The sequence below is a fragment of the Lagenorhynchus albirostris genome, chromosome 3 (assembly GCF_949774975.1).
Source record: "Lagenorhynchus albirostris chromosome 3, mLagAlb1.1, whole genome shotgun sequence".
NCBI classification, from domain to species: Eukaryota; Metazoa; Chordata; class Mammalia; order Artiodactyla; family Delphinidae; genus Lagenorhynchus; species Lagenorhynchus albirostris.
In genome coordinates this window covers 109700363-109722583 of record NC_083097.1, presented here as the reverse complement: position 1 = coordinate 109722583, position 22221 = coordinate 109700363, and the positions used below count along the sequence as shown (strand labels likewise).

General features: G+C 38.9%; 1 protein-coding gene across 7 annotated transcripts in view; it reads right to left on the bottom strand.

Moving 5' to 3' along the window:
• RAD50 (RAD50 double strand break repair protein) overlaps positions 1-22221 on the bottom strand; it is a 234400-nt gene that overhangs the window by 70224 nt on the left and 141955 nt on the right. For all 7 annotated transcript variants that reach the window (XR_009539571.1, XM_060143561.1, XM_060143562.1 and 4 more), the window contains one exon: positions 1296-1447. Coding sequence is in view for 6 of the 7 variants with exons in the window: in XM_060143561.1 (XP_059999544.1) it covers positions 1296-1447 (152 nt within the window). In the remaining variant the exon portion in view is untranslated. The remainder of the gene's footprint in view (positions 1-1295; positions 1448-22221) is intronic.

The window sequence follows — 22221 nt, the reverse complement described above, 5'->3', positions numbered from 1 at the left end:
TAAATTGACCATTTTCTTTCATATCTTCTGTCCAGTATCTGTTAACAACTAGATTAGGTGAGTGGATGCAGTGTCTGTCTTTACTGTCATTTTATATGTATTCTGAAAATATTACACTGAATGTACTAAGAATGTTTTGTAGGGGGACCGAATGGACAAAGATAGACCAGGAGATTGAGACATTAGACCAGGGAAAGACGATGGTAGCTTGAACAAGAATGGTTCTCATAGAGATGGAGAGAAACAGACTGAAGAGCCAGTTAGGCGAAATCCATAGGACTTGGTAATGAACTGAATATAGATGGCAAGGAAGCTGTCAAGACAGACTTAGGTTCGTGTCACTGGATGGATGGGGGTGTCATTCACTGAGATAAGGAGGTCTATTTTGTATAGCAATAGCATTATCCTAATTAATACAGAGGTTATTTGTGACCTTAGTTGGAGCTGTTTCAGTACAAGAATGGGGCTAGAGTAGGAGTCAGGAGGAAGTCAAGAAATGGAGACAGTGAGTATCAACAACTCTTTTGAAAAAATTGCCTGTAAAGGGGAAGATGGAGACAGACCGTAACTGGAGTGAAATGAAATCTGAGGTTGTGGGAGAGATCTGAGTATGTTTAAAAGCCAGTGAAAAGAATCCACTTGAGAAGCCAGTAGCTAGTACAGTGTATCTAGCACATAACAGGTGTGACACATTATTGATTAAATAAAGAAATTATTTAATTAGTTTAACAAATGAATAAATGAAAGGAAGGGATAAGATGATAAGTAATTTGCTCAACAAGGATAAAGCCATGAATTCAGGGCAGCCTACCTAATTCCAATATCCATACCCATTACAATATGATACCTGCCCTTAACAGAATGACAACAGTTGAAAGGCACCTGCCTGCTTATCTCATCCTTCCCTATAGACATGATTACTAGCACTTTTCATTCATTCAATCTATATTTGAGTGATTATGCACCTTCAATTCAGCAACTGTCCAGAAATTACTCAAAGGAGTGGAGCATTATCACTAAATCTTTAATGGGATCATTCTGTTTAACTGATAAATAGTATCAAACAAAAAATTAGATGTTGATACTGGACAAGGCCACGCAGGTGTAGAGTCAAGGTGGATCTCTACTTTCTGCTCAGTTGTGCTGAGAAACTAAAACAGCTCTAAAGATAAAGTCCGTTAAAAAGTTAATAAGCTTCCGTAAAATAAACTTAAAGAAGTAGGAAAAAACCATAGTTTTATAGACCTAAAGACAAAAAAATGAACAGATAATTCAAATATATAATAAACACCTACTTTGTTCTAGTAATGACTCCTTCCAGGGTTTTAAATTCTGTCTTTTTGCTTTTCTGAGTACAAACCATAGATCTCTGCACAGCTACAAGTTCTCCATTGACATCACGAAACTGCAGACGAATCTGTGCTCTAACATCTGTTTCTTGAGCAACCTTTGAAGGTAAAGAGAGAAAAATTATGCTACCTTAGTAAGTATCAGAACATTAGTTCTGAAGAAAATATATAGGCAATCTTACTCATCAAAAATGAAAAAAAAAGAAAAACAACCGAAATAAATGAGATTACATATCATTCAAAATACAGGAGGACACTGAAGAGCCAAAGCAATCTTGAGAAAGAAAAACAGAGCTGGAGGAATCAGGCTCCCTGACTTCAGACTACGCTATAAAGCTACAGAAATCAAAGCAGTATGGTACTGGCACAAAGACAGACTTACAGATCAACAGAAGAGGATAGAAAGACCAAAAATAAACCCACACACCTATGGTCAATTAATCTACGAAAAGGAAGGCAAGAATATACAGTGGAAAAAAGTCTCTTTAATAAGTGGTGCTGTGAAAACTGGTGAGCCACATCTAAAAGAATGAGATTAGAACATTCTCTAACACCGTACACAAAAATAAACTCAAAATGGATCAAAGACCTAAATGTAAGACTGGATACTATAGAACTCTTAGAGAAAAACATAAGCAGAACACTCTTTGACATAAATCACAGCAATATCTTTTTGCATCTGCCTCCTAGAGTAATGAAAATAAAAACAAAAATAAACAAATGGGACCTAATAAAACTTCAAGCTTTTGCACAGCAAAGGAAACCATAAACAAAGGAAAAGACAACCCACAGAACTGGAGAAAATATCTGCAAATGATGTGACTGACAAGGGATTAATCTCCAAAATATACAAACAGCTCAACAGCTCAATATCAACAAACAACCCAATCAAAAAATGGGCAGAAAATCTTACTAGACACTTCTCCAAAGAAGACACACAGAGGAGTGATCAAGATGGTGGAGTAGTAGGACATGAAGCTCCCCTTCTCCCATAAATACATCAAAAATACATCTACACGTGGGATGATTCTCACAGAACATCTACTGTAAGCTGGCAGAAGACCTCAGACTGTTGAAACGGCAAGAAAATCTCCAGTAAGCAGGTAGGAAAAAAGAAAAAAAAAGCGAGAAAGGAATTGGGATGGGACCTGCACCCCTAGGAGGGAGCTGTGAAAGAGGAAAGGTTCCTGCACCCTGGGAACTCCCTCACCAGTGGGGAGATTGGCTAGGAAAGAAGGGGAGTTTCTGAGCCTCATAAGTGAATGCAGCACTGGGTTTGTGGCAGCCAGAGCAAAAGGAGAACTACACAGATGGTCAGTGCTGCCACCCTGCACTCCCTAGCCTGAGACACTCTTCCACCAGTGTGGGCAGGGACTGGGTGCTGGAACTCTGGCTTTGGAGATCAGAACCAAAGAGAGGACTAGGGTTGGCTGTGTGGAAACAGCCTGCAGGGGGACTGGAATCCAGTGTGAGCACAACTGAGGGTGTACTAAGAGGAAGCCTGGGCCGCCTTAGAGGCCAGTCGCCATTGTTTTGGGGGTGCATGAGAGGAGAGGCAGGACTCTGATTGTAGCCTTTTTCCCTGTGCGTGTGGTCTCAGAGGGCAGGACACTGTCTGCACGGGTTCCAGGAGTGGTCTCCTGGCCCCCGCTGCCTCCCTCCCAGAACTCAGGAGTGGTCGCGATCCACTGCCACTACCCGTCCAGATGCCAGGAGTGGTCGCAAGCCCCCACTGCCTCCACCCCAGACCCCACTGCCTCCACCCCAGACCCCAGGAGGGGTCGCGAGCCTCGCTCCCTCCCTCCCGGACCCCAGGAGTGGTCCTGAGGCCCTGCCGCTGCCTGCCTGGACTCCAGGAGTGGTCACAAGCCACCTCGATTCCCATGATATGCTCTTAGGGTGCTCCTGAGCCGCCACCACAAACCTGAGGACCAGGCACGAGCTGCCACATCTGCACGCCCGCTATCAAGGAAATAACAACAAGCACATGCTGAGGAAAGAGGTGACAGGCATCCATACTAAAAAGAGCCCTTGCACCAAATATATTAAACTCACACAAGCTACAGAGGAACATCCCCACGTATAAATAGCCCTCCACAACCACAGTATATAATTGTTTCTCCTAAACTCACAAAGTAAGAGAAATATAAATAAAATGAAGAAGCACAGCAACCACTCCTAAAGACCAAGAGAATTCCCCTGAAAGAACAAACAATGAAACACACCTCTTCTAATAGACACCAGTTTCAAAAAGGAGATAATGAAAATACTAAAAGAATTAAGAAAGACTATTGATGGAAATGTAGAATACTGTAAAAAAAGAACAAGAAGCTATAAAGAAGAACGAAGAAAAATTAGAAAACTCATTTGCAGAGACAAAAGCTGAGCTAAAAGCAATGAATAGCAGAATGAACAATGCAGAAGAACAAATAACTGACCTGGAAGATAGAATAACAGAAACCACCCAATCAGGACAGCAGACAGAAAGCCAGATCAAAAAAAAAGAAAGCAACATAAGAGACCTATGGGATAATATAAAGCATTCCAATCTACACATAACAGGGATCCCAGAAGGAGAAAGAAAAGTGGATCAAAAATGTATTTGAAGAAATTATGGCTGAAAACTTCCCAAACCTAAAGAAGGAAACAGATATGCAGGTTCAGGAAGCACAGAGGGTTCCAAACAAGATAAACCCAAACAGACCTACATCAAGACATATCATAATAAAAATGGCAAAATTTAAAGACAAAGAGAGGATTCTAAAGGCAGCAAAAGAAAAACAAAGAGTAAATTACAAGTGGACTCCATAAGGCTATCAGCAGATTTCTCTACAGAAACACTGCAGGCCAAAAGGGAGTGGCAAGACATATTCAAAGTCTTGAAAGGGAAAAACGTGCAACCTAGGATACTCTACCCAGCAAGATTATCATTTAGAACAGAAGGAGGGCTTCCCTGGTGGCACAGTGGTTAAGAATCGCCTGCCAATGCAGGGGACACGGGTTTGAGCTCTGGTCTGGGAAGATCCCACAGGCGGCAGATCAACCAAGCCCATGCACCACAACTACTGAGCCTGCACTCTAGACCTCGAAAGCCACAATTACTGAAGCCCGCGTGCCTAGAGCCCATGCTCCACAACAAGCCACCACAACGAGAAGCCTGTACACTGCAACGAAGAACAGCCCTCCATCACCGCAACTAGAGAAAGCCTGTGCGCAGCAACGAACACCCAACACAGCCAAAAATAAAAATAAATAAAATAAATTAAAAAAGAATAGCAAAGTGAAGAATTTCTCAGAAAAGCAAAAACTAAAGAATACAGCAATACTAAACCTATCCTAAAAGAAATATTGAAAGGTCTTCTCTAAATAAAAAAGAAGAATCTACAGGAAAGAGAAAATCACAATTATAAAGTAAATCACTTAAATAAGCCAGTACACAGATTAAAAAAAAAACAAAATATTTCTGTGAAAGTGATGATAACCACAATGAAGAGCAAAAGAATGATCATGAAGATGTAAAAGAAGACACCAAAATCATAATGTGAGGATAAGAGTAAGAAAATGTAGATTTTTTTTTCCTACTATGTGTTTGAGCTTATATGACTACCAGTCTAAGGGAAATATTGGGTTGACCAAAAGGTTCATTCGTTTTTTTCTGTAAGATGGCTCTAGTAGCACTCAGCTCTCTCTTTAACTTCGTTCGAAACAATTTTGTTAGTTGTATGTGACAGCTGTCATATCAGCGTGCATTTAAAAAAAGACTTCTCAAAATTGGTGAATTTTTGTGTAGCCATTTAATATCGAAGATGGAAGAAAAAAAGCAACACTTTCGGTATACTGTGCTTTATTATTTCAAGAAAGGTAAAAACTCAACCAAAATGCAAAAAGAGATATGTGCAGCGTATGGAGAAGGTGCTGTGACTGATTGAATGTGTCAAAAGTGGTTTGCAAAGTTTTGTGCTGGAGATTTCTCGCTGGACGATGCTCCACGGTCAGGCAGACCAAGTTGACAGTGATCAAATCAAAAAATTAATTGAGAACAATCAACGTTATACCATGCGGGAGACAGCTGACATACTCAAAATATCCAAATCAAGCACTGAAAATCATCTGCACCAGCTTGGTTATGTGAATTGCTTTGATGTTTGGGTTCCACATAAGTTAAGTGAAAAAAAACCTTCTTGACTGTATTTCTGCATGCGATTCTCTACTTAAACTTAATGAAAACATTGTATTTTTAAAACAAATTGTGATGGGCAATGAAAAGTGGATACTGTACAATAGTGTGGAACAGGAGAGATCATGGGGCAAGTGAAATGAACCACCACCAACCACACCAAAGGCCAGTCTTCATCCAAAGAAGGTGATGTTGTGAATATGGTAGGACTGGAAGGGAGTCCTCTATTATGAGCTCCTTCCAGAAAATCAAACAATTCCAACAAGTACTGCTCCCAATTAGACCAACTGAAAGCACTCAATGAAAAGCGTCCAGAATTAGTCAACAGAAAACATATAATCTTCCATCAGGATAACACAAGATTGCATGTTTCTCTGATGACCAGGCAAAAACTGTTACAGCTTGGCTGGGAAGTTCTGATTCATCCGCTGTATTCACCAGGCATTGCATCTTCAGATTTCCATTTATTTTGGTCTTTACGAAATTCTCTTAATGGAAAATATTTCAATTCCCTGGAAGACTGTAAAAGGCACCCGGAACAGTTCTTTGCTCAAAAAGATAAAAAGTTGGGCTTCCCTGGTGGCGCAGTGGTTGAGAGTCCACCTGCCGATGCAGGGGACATGGGTTCGTGCCCTGGTCCGGGAAGATCCCACATGCCGCGGAGCGGCTAGGCCCGTAAGCCACAGCCGCTGAGCCTGCGCGTCCGGAGCCTGTGCTCCGCAGTGGGAGAGGCCACAGCAGTGAGAGGCCTGTGTATCACAAAAAAAAAAAAAAAAAAAAGATAAAAAGTTTTGGGAAGATGGAATTATGAAGTTGCCTGAAAAATGGCACTAGGTAGTGGAACAAAAGGGTGAATACGTTGTTCAATAACATTCTTGTGAAAATGAAAAATGTGCCTTTATTTTCACTTAAAAACCAAAGGCACTTTTTGGCCAACCCAACAGATACAGGAAGGGGTTAACATACTTGAAAAAGAAGGTAAGTACAAATCAAAAACATATAATAGATTCCCAAAAATGAAAAAGAAGAGAACATAAGTATAACACAAAAGAAAACCATTGAACTACAAAAGAAAAAACAGAAATAGACAAAGAAGAAATACAAAATCAACAGGAAAACAAGGTTTAAAATGGCAATAAATACATACATAAATGTCAGTGGACTAAATGCTCCAATCAAACAACACAGAGTAGCAGACTGGATAGAAAAACAAGAGCCTACAATACACTGCCTATAACAGACCCACCCTATGGCAAAGGACACACACGGATTGAAAGTGAGGGGACAGAAAAAGATATTTCATGCTAACAGAAATGACAAGAAACCAGGGGTCACAATACTTATATCAGACAAAACAACTTTAAAACAAAAGCCATAAAGAAAGATAAAGAAGGACACTATATAATGATAAAAGGAAGAATACATGAAGAGTATTTTACACTCGTTAACATACACACACCTAATATAGGAGCATGCAAATACAGAAAATAACTACTATGAGACGCAAAGGGAGAAACTGACAGGACTACAATAATAGTAAGACTTTAACACCCCACTCAAATCAATAGATAGATCTTGCAGGCAGAGAATCAATAAGGCAACAGAAATCCTAAATAATACAGTAAAACAGACATAACTGATATTTGGACATTACATCCAAAAAAACCCAGAATATACATTCTTTTCAAGCACACATGGAACATTCTCTAGGACTGACCACATACTCTGGCACAAAACAAGCCTCAACAAATTTAAGAGTATAGAAATTATCTCAAGCATCTTTTCTGACCACAACAGCATGGAACTAGAAATTAACCACAGAAAAAGAAAGAGAAGAAAACAATTATATGGAGATTAAACAACATGCTACTAAAAAACCAATGGGTTAATAATGAAATCAAAGAGGAAACTAAAAAATACCTTGAGACAAAAGACAATGAAAACACAACCATACAAAAACTATGGGATGCAGCAAAAGCAATTCTTAGAGGGAAGTTCATAGCAATACATTCCTTCCTCAAAAAAAACAAGAAAAATCTCAAATAAACAACATGAACCTACCACTTAAAAAAATAAGAAAAAGAAGAACAAACAAAACCTTAAGTTGGCAGAAGGAAGGAAATAATAAAGATCAGAGAGAAAATAAATAAAATAGAGATCTAAAACACAATAGAAAAAAAATCAAGAAAACCAAGAGCTGGTTCTTTGAAAGGATAAATAAGATTGACAAACCTCTGGCCAGGCTCACCAAGAAGAAAAGAGAGAGAACCCAAATAAACAAAGTAAGAAATGAAAAAGGAAACATAACAGCTGATACCACAGAAATTCAAAAAACCATAGGGAGTACTATGAACAATTATATGCCAACAAATTCAACAACCTAGAAGAAATGGACAAATTTCTAGAAACATACAGTCCACCAAAATTGAATCCAGAAGAAATAGATCATTTGAACAGACCGATCACTAGAAGTGAAATAGAACGTGTAATTTAAAAACTCCCTATAAACAAAAGTCCAGGAGCAGATGGCTTCACAAGAGAATTCCACCAAACATACAAAGAACTTATACTGATCCTTCTTTAACTCTTCCAAAAAATGGGAGAAGGGAACACTCCCAAAGACATTCTATGAAGTGACCATCACCCTGACACCAAAACCAAAGACAACACCAAAAAAGAAAATTACAGGCCAATATCTTTGGTGAATAGAGATACAAAAATTCTCAACAAAATATTAGCAAACCAAATCCAACAACACATAAAAAGATCATACACCACGATCAAGTGGGATATATCCCAAGTTCCCAAGGTTGGCTCAACATACACAAATCAATCAATGTGATACACCACATAAACAAAAGAAAAGACAAAAAACACATCATCTCAATAGATGCAGAAAAAGCATTTGACAAAATTCAACATCCATTCATGACAAAAAGTCTTACCAAAGTGGGTACACAGGGAACATAATAAAAACTATTTATGACAAACCCACAGCCAATATAATACTCAACGGTGAAAAGCTGAAAGCCTTCATGCTAAAATCTGGAACAAGACAAGGATGCCCAGATGACTTACCTGGAGGTCCAGTGGCTAAGACTCTGCACTCCCTATGTAGGGGGCCCAGGTTCAATCCCTGGTCAGGGAACAAGATCCCACATGCCACAACTAAGAGTTTGCATGCTGCAACTAAAGATCCTGCATGCCCCAACAAAGATCCCGAGTGCCACAACTAAGACCCCGTGCAGCCAAATAAAAAATAAATAAATGACAAGGATGCCCATTCTCATCTCTTTTATTCAACGTAGTATTGGAAGTCCTAGCCACAGCAATCAGACAAGAAAAAGAAATAAAAGGTATCCAAACTGGAAGGGAAGAGATAAAACTGTCATTATATGCAGATGATAATATATATAGAAAACCTTAAAGACTCCACACAAAACCTGCTAGAACTGATAAATTCAGCCAGGTAGCAGGATACAAGATTAACATACAGAAATCGGTTGCATTTCTTTACATCAACAATGAAATATCAAAAACGGAATGTAAAAAAAACAATACCTTTTAAAATTGTAACCCCGGGACTTCCCTGGTGGCGCAGCGGTTAAGAATCCACCTGCCAACGCAGGGGACACGGGTTCGATCCCTGGTCCAGGAAGATCCCACATGCCGCAGACCAACTAAGCCCATGCACCACAACTACTGAGCCTGTGCTCTAGAACCCACGAGCCACAACTACTGAGCCCACATGCCGCAACTACTGAAATCCGTGCGCCTACGGCTCCTGCTCTGCAACAAGAGAAGCCACCACAGTGAGAAGCCCGCACACTGCAACGAAGAGTAGGCCCCTCTCGCTGCAACTAGAGAAAGCTGGAACGCAGCAACGAAGACCCAATGCAGCCAAAAATGAATGAATAAATAAATAAATTTAAAAAATAATAATAAAATAAAATTGGAACCCCAAAAATAAAATACTTAGGAATAAACCTCACCAAGGAGGTGAAAGACTTATACATTGAGAACTATAAAACATTAATTATAGGAAACTGAAGATTATTCAAAGAAATGAAAGATATCCCAGGCTCTTGAATTGGAAGAATTATTACTGTTAAAATGGCCATACTACCCAAAGCAATCTACAGATTTAATGCAATCCCTATCCAATTACCCATGATAGTTTTCACAGAACTAGAACAAATAATCCTAAAATTCATATGGAACCATGAAAGACCCAGAATTGCCAAAGCAATACTGAAGAAAAAGAACAAAATAGGAGGCATAACCCTTCCAGATATCAGACAATACTACAAAGCTACAGTAAGCAAAACAGCATGGTATTTGCACCAAAACAGATATATGGATCAATGGAACAGGATAGAGAGCTCAAAAATAAACCCACACACCTACGGTCAATTAATCTTCGACAAAGGAGACAAGAATATACAATGGGAAAAAGATAGTCTCTTCAGCAAGTGGTGGGAAAGCTGGACAGCCATATGTAAATCAAGGAAGTTAGAACACACCTTCTCACCATACACAAAAATAAACTCAAAACAGCTTAAAGACTTAACATAAGACACAACACCATAAAACTCCTAGAAGAGAACACAGGCAAAACATTCTCTGACATAAATTGTAACAATGTTTTCTTAGGTCAATCTCCCAAGGTAATAGAAATAAAAACAAAAACAAACGGGACCTAATCAAACTTACAAGCTTTTGCACAGCAAAGGAAACCATAAACAAAATGAAAAGACAACCTACAGAATGGGAGAAAATATTTGCAAACAATGCGACTGACAAGGGCTTAATTTCCAAAATATACAAATGGCTCATACATCTCAACAACAGAAAAAAACAACCCAATCCAAAAATGAGCAGAAGACCTAAATAGACATTTCTTCAAAGAAGAAATACAGATGGTCAATAGGCACATGAAAAGATGCTCAACACTGCTAATTATTAGAGAAATGCAAATCAAAACTACAATGAGGTACCACCTCACACCAGGCAAAACGGCCATCATTAAAAAGTCTACAGGGCTTCCCTGGTGGCGCAGTGGTTGAGAGTCCGCCTGCCAATGCAGGGGACACGGGTTCGTGCCCCAGTCTGGGAAGATCCCACATGCCGCGGAGCGGCTGGGCCCGTGGGCCGTGCCCTCTGAGCCTGCGCATCTGGTGCCTGTGTTCCGCAACGGGAGAGGCCACAACAGTGAGAGGCCCGCGTACCGCAAAAAAAAAAAAAAAAAAAAAAAGTCTACAAATAACAAATGCTGGAGAGGGTGTGGAGTAAAGGGAATCCTCCTACACTATTGGTGGAAATGTAAGTTGGTGCAGCCACTGTGGAAAACAGTACGGAGGTTCCTCAGAAAACTAAAAATGGAATTACCATATGAGCCAGCAATCCCACTCCTGGGCATATATACAGACAAAATTATAATTCAAAATGATATACATATGCCAACGTTCACAGCAGCAATATCCACAATAGCCAAGACATGAAAACAACTTAAATGTCCATCAACAGATGAATGGATAAAGAAGATGTAGTACATATACATACAATGGAATACTACTCTGCCATTAAAAAGAATGAAATAATGCCATTTGCAGCAATATGGATGCACTAGAGATTATCATACTAAGTGAAGTAAGTCAGAAAGAGAAAGACAAATACCATATGATATCACTTATATTTGGAATCTAAAATATGATACAGGGACTTCCCTGTTAGCGCAGTGGTTAAGAATCTGCTTGCCAATGCAGGGGACACCGGTTCAATCCCTGGTCTGGGAAGATCCCACATGCCACAGAGCACCTAAGCCCGTGTGCCACAACTACTGAGCCTGCGTTCTAGAGCCTGTGAGCCATACTACTGAGCCTGCATGACACATCTTCTGAAAGCCATGCACCTAGAGCCCATGCTCCACAACAAGAGAAGACACTGCAATGAGAAGCCCATGCACCACAACAAAGAGTAACCCCCGCTCCTGCAACTAGAGAAAGCCTGTGCACAGCAACTAAGACCCAACGCAGCCAAAAATAAAAATTAAATTAAATTAATTTTAAAAAGTAATAATAAAAAATAAAATATAATACAAATGAACCTATCTATGAAATAGAAACAGAATCATGGACATGAGAACAGACTGGTGGTTGCCAAGGGGGAGGGGGTTGGAGGAGGGATGGAGTGGGAGGTTGGGGTTTGCAGATGTAAGCTTTAATATATAGAATGGATAAACAACAAGGCCCTACTGTATAGCACAGAGAACTACATACAATATCCTATGATAAACCATAATGGAAAAGAATATTAAAAAAAGAATGTGTGTGTGTGTGTGTATATATATATATATATATATGTATAGCTGAATCACCTTGCTGTACAGCAGTTAACACAACATTGTAAATCAACTATACTTCAATGAAAAAACAAAGACATACAGATGGCCATCAGGCACATGAAAAGATGCCCATCATCACTAATTATTAGAGAAATGAAAATCAAAACTACAATGAGGTATCATCTCACACTGGTCAGAATAGCTATCATCAAAAAGTCTAGAAACAATAAATACTGGAGAGTGTGTGGAGAAAAGGAAACCCTCCTACACTGTTGGTGGGAATGTAAATTGGTACAGCCACTATGAAGAACAGTATGGAGCTTCCTTAAAAAACTAAAAATAGAGCTACCATATGATCCAGCAATCCCACTCTTGGGCATATATCTGGAGAAAACCATGATTCGAAAGGATACATGCACTCCAAAATTCACTGCAGCACTATTTACAATATCCAAGACATGGAAGCAATGTAAATGTCCATCCACAGATGAATGGATAAAGAAGATGTGGTAATATATATATACAGTGGAATATCAGCCATAAAAAAGAACAAAATAATGCCATTTGCAGCAACACGAATGGACCTAGAGATTATCATACTAAGTGAAGTCAGACAGAGAAAGAAAAATATCATATATCACTTATATATGAATGTAAAAATCTTATGAATGTAAAAAATCTTATTTACAAAACAGAAACAGACTCACAGACTTCAAAAACAAACTTATAGTTACCAATGGGGAAGGGGGGGGAATTATGAGGTTGGGATTAACAGATACACAGTACTATATATAAAATAGATAATCAGCAAGGACCTACTGTACATCACAGGGAACTCTACTCAATAATCTGTAATAACCTACATGGGAAAAAAATCTGAAAAAAAATATATATGTATATGTATAAATGAATCACCTTGCTGTACACCTGAAACTAACACAACACTGTAAATCAACTATATTCCAATATAAAGTAAAAAAAAATTTTTAAGTAAATTTAAAAAATACACAAGGAGGAAAAGAATACTGTTTGATTTACTAGAACTGTATTATCTACCTCCATTATTCAGCATCATTAGGAGATCAGCTATGTGGATTTTTCAAATAAATGAATTTTATCCTTTTACATACCAAAAGTGTTTTTTAAAACATTTTAAAAAACAATCACAAGCTTACAGAAAAGTAGACACACAGTATACACCATGACTTTTCACCCAAACCACTTGAGAATAAGTTGCTGATCTGATATTCCAACACTGATATTTCCTATAAAACATGGGCATTTTCAACCATAAAAATCAGGAAATTGAGTGATATATTACTACCATATGGCCCTCAGATCCCATTCAATTTTGCCAATTCTTCCAATATGTCCTTTACAACAACAGGATCCAGTTCAGAATTACACACAGTATTACACATTGTTCAAATTACACATTGTTGTCATTGTCTCTTTAGTTTCTTTCAGTCTGGAACAGTTCCTCAGATTTTCTCTTTCATGACTGGTAATTTTAAAAATTACCAAATGTTATTTTATAGAAGGTCTCCCAAAATTTGGATTTGCCTAATATTTCTTCAGGACTAGAATCAGATTATGCATCTTTGCAGCAATATTACAGAAGTGATGGTATGATCCTTACATTGCATCTTATCGGATGGGCACGATTTCAATTTAGCTCATTACTGAGGATGTTACCTTCAATCTCCTGGTAAAGGCCGTATCTACCAGGAGATATTCCTGGCAGAATATTATTTTTTCTACTTTGCTGTTAATAAATATTTGGGAAAGAGATACACTGAGACTGTGTAAATGTCTCATAACCTCATCAAGCTTTTCCTCCATTCGTTTTAACATCTCTATTAATGTTTCTTAAATGAATGAATGATTACTGTGATAGCTATCAAAGAGTAATTTTCTAATTCCATTATTCCTACTACATTTATTAGTTAAGATTCTACTATAAGGAAGGGCTTTGTCCTCCACACCCGCCCCAACCGCCGCCTTGTTTTTCATTTTTTAAATATCACTATGGACTCATGCATTCCTCTCTTGGGCTCCAATTCCCAACCAGGTTTTTGTGGATGCCCTCCTCTCTCAGCCTCATCTACTGGTTTTTGTGGGGTTTTAAAAATATATTTATTTATTTTTGGCTGTGTTGGGTCTTTGTTGCTGCGTGCAAGCTTTCTCTAGTTGTGGCGAGTGGGGGCTACTCTCTGTTGTGGTGCATGGGCTTCTCATTGCGGTCTCTTCTTTTGTTGAGGAGCACGGGCTCTAAGCACGTGGGCTTCAGTAGTTGTGGTACGCGGGCTCAGCAGTTGTGGCTCGCGGGCTTAATTGCTCCGCAGCATATGGGATCTTCCTGGGCCATGGCTCGAACCTGTGTCCTCTGCATTGGCAGGTGGATTCTTAACCGCTGCGCCACCAGGGAAGTCCCTCATCTACTGGCTTTTGGACCTCCATCGTGGTGTATTATCTTTATATATTGCTGACTTTGATTTGCTAATATTTTGTGATTTTTGCATGCATGACAGTTACCCATCTGTAGTCTTCTTGTAATGTCTTTGGTTTTTGGTAACACAGTAATACTACCTTCATAAAATGAGTTGGGACATAGTTCCTTTGCCTCTCTTTTCTGAAAAAGTTTATGTAGACTTACTTCACTCTGTATGACAGACTCTAGGTCAGAAAGAGAAAGACAAATACCGTATGCTAACACATATATATGGAATTTAAGAAAAAAATGTCATGAAGAACCTAGGGGTAAGACAGGAATAAAGACACAGACCTACTAGAGAATGGACCTGAGGATATGGGGAGGGGGAAGGGTAAGCTGTGACAAAGTGAGAGAGTGGCATGGACATATATACACTACCAAACGTAAAACAAATAGCTAGTGGGAAGCAGCTGCATAGCACAGGGAGATCAGCTCGGCACTTTGTGACCACCTAGAGGGGTGGGATAGGGAGGGTGGGAAGGAGGTAGATGCAAGAGGGAAGAGATATGGGAACATATGTATAACTGATTCACTTTGTTATAAAGCAGAAACTAACACACCATTGTAAAGCACTTATACTCCAATAAAGATGTAAAAAAAACAAGTTTATGTAGAACTGACTCGATTTCCTCCTAAAATGTTTTGTACAACTCACCAGTAAAATCATCACAACCTGAAGTCCTTGTTAAGTTTTTAACTACAAATCAATTTCTTTTGTAGGCATATTTCTTCTTGAGTAAGCTTTGGTAACTTATGTTCTTAAAAGAATTTGTCCATTTCATCTAAGTCACTGAATTTATTGGCATAAACCTGCTAGCAGTATTCCCTTATTACCTACATAATGTCTGTAGGATCCGCAGTGATGTTGCCTCTTTCATTCCTAATACTGGTAATTTATGGCTTTTTTATCACTTTGCTTAGAGGCTTATTCATTTTATTGATCCTTTTTTTTTTAAAAGAACCATCTTCTGGTTTCACTGGTTTTCTCTGTCTCTGTATTCTATATCACTGATTTTTGCTCTTATCTTTAATTTCCCTCCTTTACTTATTTTGAATTTAATTAGCTCTTCTTTTTCAGGTTTCTTAAGATAGAAGCTCAGGTAATTAATTCTAGACATTTTTTCTTTTCTAATATAAACATTTTATTATATAAATTTCTAAGCATTAGTTAGCTGCATTCCACAAATTTTTTGTATGATATGCTTTTATTTAACGTATTTTTGAATTTCCTTCGTGATCCCTTTTTTGATCCATGGGTTATTTAGAAATAACCGCCTGGGCTTCCAGAACTGGTGGCGCAGTGGTTGAGAGTCCGCCTGCCGATGCAGGGGACATGGGTTCGTGCCCCGGTCCGGGAAGATCCCACATTCCGCAGAGCGGCTGGGCCCGTGAGCCATGGCTGCTGAGCCTGCGCGTCCGGAGCCTGTGCTCCGCAACGGGAGAGGCCACAACAGCGAGAGGCCCGCGTACCGCAAAAAAAAAAAAAAAAAAGAAGAAATGTACTGCCTAATTTTCAAATATCTGGGGATTTTCTGTTATTGATTTCTAGTTTAACTTTGTTGTGGTCAGAAAACACATTCTGTATGACTTCAATGCTTTAAAATTTGTTTTCACTTGTTTTATGGTTCAGAATATTTGTGAATGTTTTACAGTGGCTGAAAATAATGTGTATTCTGCCGTTCACTAGTAGAATGTCCTATAAACATCAATTAGGCTAATTTGATTAAGAGTATTAAAGTTTTCCACGTCCTTCTGATATTTTGTCTACTCTTTCTGTTTCTTTACCAAGAGAGGTATTGAGATCTCCAACTATAATTGCAGATTTGTCTGTTTCTCCTTTAGTTCCATAGATTTTTTTTGCCTCTTCCATATCAAAGCTCTACATTTAGAGTTGCTAAATCCTTTTGGTGAACTGACTGCTTTATCATCATAAAATGTCACTTTTTACGTCAATGTTACTAGTTCTGAAGTATACTGTCTGATATTAATATAGCCAATTCAGTTTTCTTTTTATTAGCTGGCATATTCTAGAATGCTATCTAAAGGATTTTCCATCCTTTTACTTTTAACCTATCTGTATTATTATATTTAAAAACACTGTTATTCCCTCTAAAAAATAATACAAATGAATGTATATGCAAAACAGACTCACAGATACAGAAAAAAATTTGTGGTTACCAAAGTGGAGGGGAGAGGGACAAAATAGAGGTATAGGATTAACAGATACAAGCTACTACATATAAAATAGATAAACAACAAGAATACACTGTATAGCACAAGGAACTTTACCCATTTTCTTGTAAAAACCTATAATGGAGTATAATCTACAAAAATACTGAATCACTATGCTGTACATCTGAAACTAACACAATACTGTAAATCAACTATACTTCAATCAAAAAAAAAACCCATTGGTATTCCTTTTGCTTTATTTAGGTCTTTTTGTTATATCTTCTATTCCATTCATTAAACCTAATGTTTTCCTTTCCAACTGTCTGTATATTTATAAGTTTTGTAATTTAAGATCGTCTGCTAATTCTGTCATCTCTTTCATTTTCTATTTATTTCTATATTTCATTTTCTCCTGGTTCTGGGTTCCTTGCATGCCTGGTAACTTCTGATTGTGAATTTTACAATGTTGAATGAATAATTTTGTTTTACTCCTTTAATGAGTGTTTAATTTGGTTCAGGCATGCAGCTAAGTTTGTTGAGGCTTGATCCTTTTTTTGGATGCACCATGCAGCATGCGGAACTTCCCCTCCCAGGGATCGAACCAGGGCCCCCTGCAATGGAAGCACAGAGTCTTCTAACCACTGGACCTCTGGGGAAGTCCAATATTTAATGGTGGATATTGTTTCTTTATTTGGCCGAGCTGTGCAGCTTGCAGTATCTTAGTTTCCTGACCAGGGATTGGTCCTGAACCTGTGCCCTCGGCAGTGAAAGCGCGGAGTCCTAACCAATGGATTACCAAGGAATTCCTTAGAGGCTTAGTCCTTTTGAACGTTTGTTTTTAAGGTTTGTAAGGGGGCATCTGCAGCAATCTTCACTCTAGGACTAATTTCGTAACACTTCCCCTCAGCCTCAAGAACCTCCTTTAACATTTCTTATGGTACAGATCTGCTGGTAACTAATACCTCTACCTTTTTTTTTTCCCCAATCAGAAAATGTTCTCCATTTCATCTTCAATTTTTGAAGGATATTTTTGTTGTATATAGAATTTTAGATTGATTTTTATTCCCCAGCACTTTAAAGATGTTGTCTCACTATCTCATGGCTTGGAAGTTTTTGATGAGAAGTCAGAAATCATTATTTTTCCCCTCTGCATAATGTGTTACTTTTTCCTCAGTCTGCTTTTAAGAATTCACCTCTGGTTTTCAGCAAGTTTAGTGTAAAATGCAATATAAGTGTGTTTATGCTACTTGTTATGTGTTGAGCTTCTTGGGTCTTTTTTATAATTTTATTTCTCTGTTGTGATCTTTTACCGCATTATGGCCAATTTCCTTTAAATTCTTGAACTTATGTGTCATAGCTTTTAAAATCCTTGTCTGCTAATTCCAAAATTTGTCATCTCTGGATATGTTTCTATTCACTTTTTCCTCTCAGTTATGGATTACATTTGTTTCTTCATATATACACTAATTTTTTATTATATCCTGGACATTGTAGATGCTACAGTGTGAGTTTGGATTGTGCTGACTTCCTTTAAAAAGTGTTGAGTTTTGTTCTAGAAGGCAGTTAATTTATTGGCTACTCAGCTTGATTCTGTCAAAGCTTGTTTTAGGATTTGTTAGGATGGCCTTTCTGAGGCCTCAACAGAATACTAAGGAGTTCCACAAGTTCCTCCTACTCTGGCATATCATGACTCAAATGTCTCCCAGCATTGTGTAAACTCTAGAATCTCCATTCAGTTCACAATCCCACTCCTCTACTCCAGTAGTTGTTCGCTGCTAGTCCTCACTGAATCTCATTCTGGAACACATGCAGCTTAGTATTTGGCCAAAAGCTCATGGGTTCCTTGTACAGATTCCTGGTGCCCCATCTCTGCACAAAAACCCCACCCCTGTACCCTGCCTCACAATTCACAACCACCTCAGCAAACCCAAACTTCTTTCTGTTTCATCTGCCTAGTGACTACGGTTCTCTGTTGGGTTCTAACTCTATGCACTGAAGTTCGCAAAATATCCCTACGTAGAAAACTAGAATAAATGTGTAGTCACCGCATATATTTCTCTTTTCTCAAAAATCACAGCCCTGCACCATCTGTTGCCCAATGCCTGAAAAGAGTGGATTCAAATATTTTTTCCAGTTTTATAGTTGTTCATCTTGGGAGCACAAGTATGATACTCACTACTCTATTGCAACCAAAATCACAAGCCCTGGATTCAGCCTTTTTTTAAAATCATAAATAACTTTTGTTGGACTTTTCATGACTTTTGGGCATAAATTTAACTTTTATATTAATTCATCAAATTGTTTAACAAATATTTATTAGGCACTTTGTAGCTTTCATTTGTTGTTTTGGTTCAAAAATGACAGTTTTGGGCTTCCCTGGTGGCGCAGTGGTTGGGAGTCTGCCTGCTGATGCAGGGGACGTGGGTTCGTGCCCCGGTCCGGGAAGATCCCACATGCCGCGGAGCGGCTAGGCCCGTGAGCCATGGCCGCTGAGCCTGCGCGTCCGGACTGATGTAGCCGCAAGTTTGAAAGAAGTAAAGGAGAAAAGTGGGAAGCTAGGCAAATGGAGCAACATGGAAATCAAAGTTCCTAAGAAGACAGAAACAACTGAACATAGGTAAGAAAAATTATTGAGGAGAGCCAGAAAAATTCAGGCGTTTGTTTAAGGCAAGGTAAACAATATTAGGTTCAGGGTCAAATTAAAACAGGGAAAAGGAAAGACAAGAGAAGCTGAAGATATAAGAGGGTGAGAGGAATTGAAATAATGAGAAGAACATAGCATATAGGGAAAACTGAGGGGATGTGGACAATTCAGATAAGGGGAATGGCTTCATCCACAGTAGGAGGTGTGAGTGACTCAGGAGAGAAGAGTTGATGAGCAAGTGTGGGTGGGAGCTCAGAACTGGGAAATGAGAGCAGCCGAAAAGTGCGTAGTAAGTGAAGAGAGCTAAACCACCATGGCCAGAAGAAACACAGAGAGGACATAAGCAGACAGCTGAGAAAAATAGCTCTAGAAATATGAAAGCATTTGGGAAGAGGTGAGTGATAGATGAGATTGGCAGAGATACTAGAGCATCAATCAACATGGAAACATCCAGAAAATACATACATACATATGTAAAAAAACAAGAACAACAGCCAACACTCTCCTTGATCCTGCAAACCTTTTCAGCTATTGCCCTATCTCTCTTTCCACTTATAGCAAAATTCACAAGACAATTCTATGTGTTTCACTTCCTTACCTCCTGTTTTCTCAGATTACTAAAACTGGTTTTGTCAAGATCACCAATGGCCTTCCCATAGTCAAACCTGCTTCTCACTTGAGCTATCGACATTTCTTTTTTTAATTTTTATTGGAGTATAGTTGATTTACAATGTTTGTTAGTTTCTGCTATACAGCAAAGTGAATCAGCTATATGTATACATATATCCCCTCTTTTTTGGATTTCCTTCCCACTTAGGTCACGAAAGAGTACTGAGTAGATTTCCCTGTGCTATACAGTAGGTTCTCATTAATTATCTATTTTGAGCTATCAACATATTTGACACAGTTGATGACTCCTCCTTCTTATAACACTTTATTCTTTTCTAAGACACTATTCTCTGTTTTCCTTACTTTACTAGTTGTTCTTTTAGCATCTTTTGCTGGGTCCTCCTCCTCTTTCTTATTTCTAAATGCTAATGTGCTCTAGGCTTAGGTCTTGGATCTCTTCTCTATATTCACTTCCTATGTGATCCCATCAGGCTTTAAGACTAACTACATACATATATAACTGTATGCATCAATGATTCCTAATTTTCTTTCTTTAACTCAAACCTCTCCCTTGGTCATACTTCTACTTACCTACTGGACACCTCCTTTGGATATCTAACAAACATCCCCAATTTACATGGGTTTTCTTTTCTTTTTCTTTTTGACTGTGCCGTGCAGCTTGTGGGATCTTAGTTCCCCAACCAGGGACTGAACCTGGGCCCCCGACAGTGAAAGCGCCGAGTCCTAACCAATGGACCGCCAGGGAATTCCCATCCCAATTTACATGTTTAAACTAGAGCCACCCAAATCTCCTTTTCCAGTGTTTCCTCATTACACTATTTTTCTACTTGCTCAAGTCAAAAAACTTGGGAGTTCTGCTTTATGCTTCTATTTTTCTCATACATCACTACCCAAATCATTAGCTAATCTGCTGGTTCTACCTTTAAAATACAGCCCAAATCCAAGCATTTCTCATACTTTGTACCATTACCACTTAATCTAACCACCAATATTTCTCGCCTGGATTACCACAAAATCCCCTTTGTTAGTCTTCACCCTTCTACCCTTGCCACCTACAGACGGTCTTCTCTCAGCAGCTAGACTGATCACTTTAAAATACAGACCACGCCCTCTTCTTGCTTAAAATCTTCCAATAGATTCCTATTTAAATTAGAACCCAAGGTCCTACCAGATCTAGACCCTTCAACTACTCTAACTTAATTTTCTACCAGTCTTCCCCTACCATTTTGCTCCTTCTTGTGATTCCTTGAACACACCAAACATGCTCCTACCTCAAGGACTTTGCACTTAGTATTAACACTGACTGAAATATTCTCCCCTCAGATTTTGAGTGACTCACTCCCTGTTGAATGAATGAATAAATATTTAAAGATAATTTGTTGCTATGTAAAAAAGAGAACTTCAAGAATGAGACAGGAGGTTCTCTCTAAATAAATCCACTTCTTACTATCAAAGAAAAAAAAAAAAGAATGAAGCAGGAGGGACTTTCCCAGGGGTCCAGGGGTTAAGACTCTGTGCTTCCACTGAAGGGGGGATGGGTTTGATCCCTGGTTGGGCAGCTAAGATCCCACATGCCACGTGGCATGGCCAAAAAAAAAAAGAATGAGGCAGGAAAAACAAGTTTTGAGACTACCAGAATAATTCAAAGGGAAAAGTGTGGTGGCTTGGACCAGGAAAGCAGCAGAGATGGAATGAAGGGACATATTCTGGACATATTTTAGAAGAGTAGCTAAGAATTGCTTATGAATTAGAAACAGGATGAGATAAAGGAATCACTCAAAGGATGGCACACAGGTTTTTGCATGAGCAAACACGTGGATGATGATATCATTTATTAAACTGGAGAGTACTAAGGTAGTAACAGGCTTGAGAATGTGAAAGGGATGTGGGAACAGGGAACCAAGAGTTCTATTTTGAATATGTTAAATTTGAGATGCCCATTAAATAATCAAACAGCTGGACATATATATCTACAGTGTAGGAAAGAAGTTAGGGCTATATATATAAATTTGGGATTCATCAGCATAGAACTGTTAGCGGAACCATTGACCAAAACTGTCCACCCTGGCCAGGCCCTATAGTAACCACGTGCATGAGTTATCTTACAACAGGAGGTCCTGGTAAGGAAGGCGGAACTAACAAGCTACCACCAACCGGAAGAATTCGGGAAAGGTCAAAAGGAGAGAGGAGACGCCAGTCCATATGTCCTACCAACCTCCCACAACCCTTCTCGCTGGAATCCATCTTGGCTGAGCGATGTGTGCACCACCAGGAAGGACCCTGAGTTAGAATGACTGGCCAGAGACAACGCGGAAACTAACCCGATTACCATAAAACCCAAGACTGCGAGCCATGCGGCTGAGCAGTTCTCCTGGGTTCCCTTACCCTACTGCTCTCCGTCCGGGTGCCCCT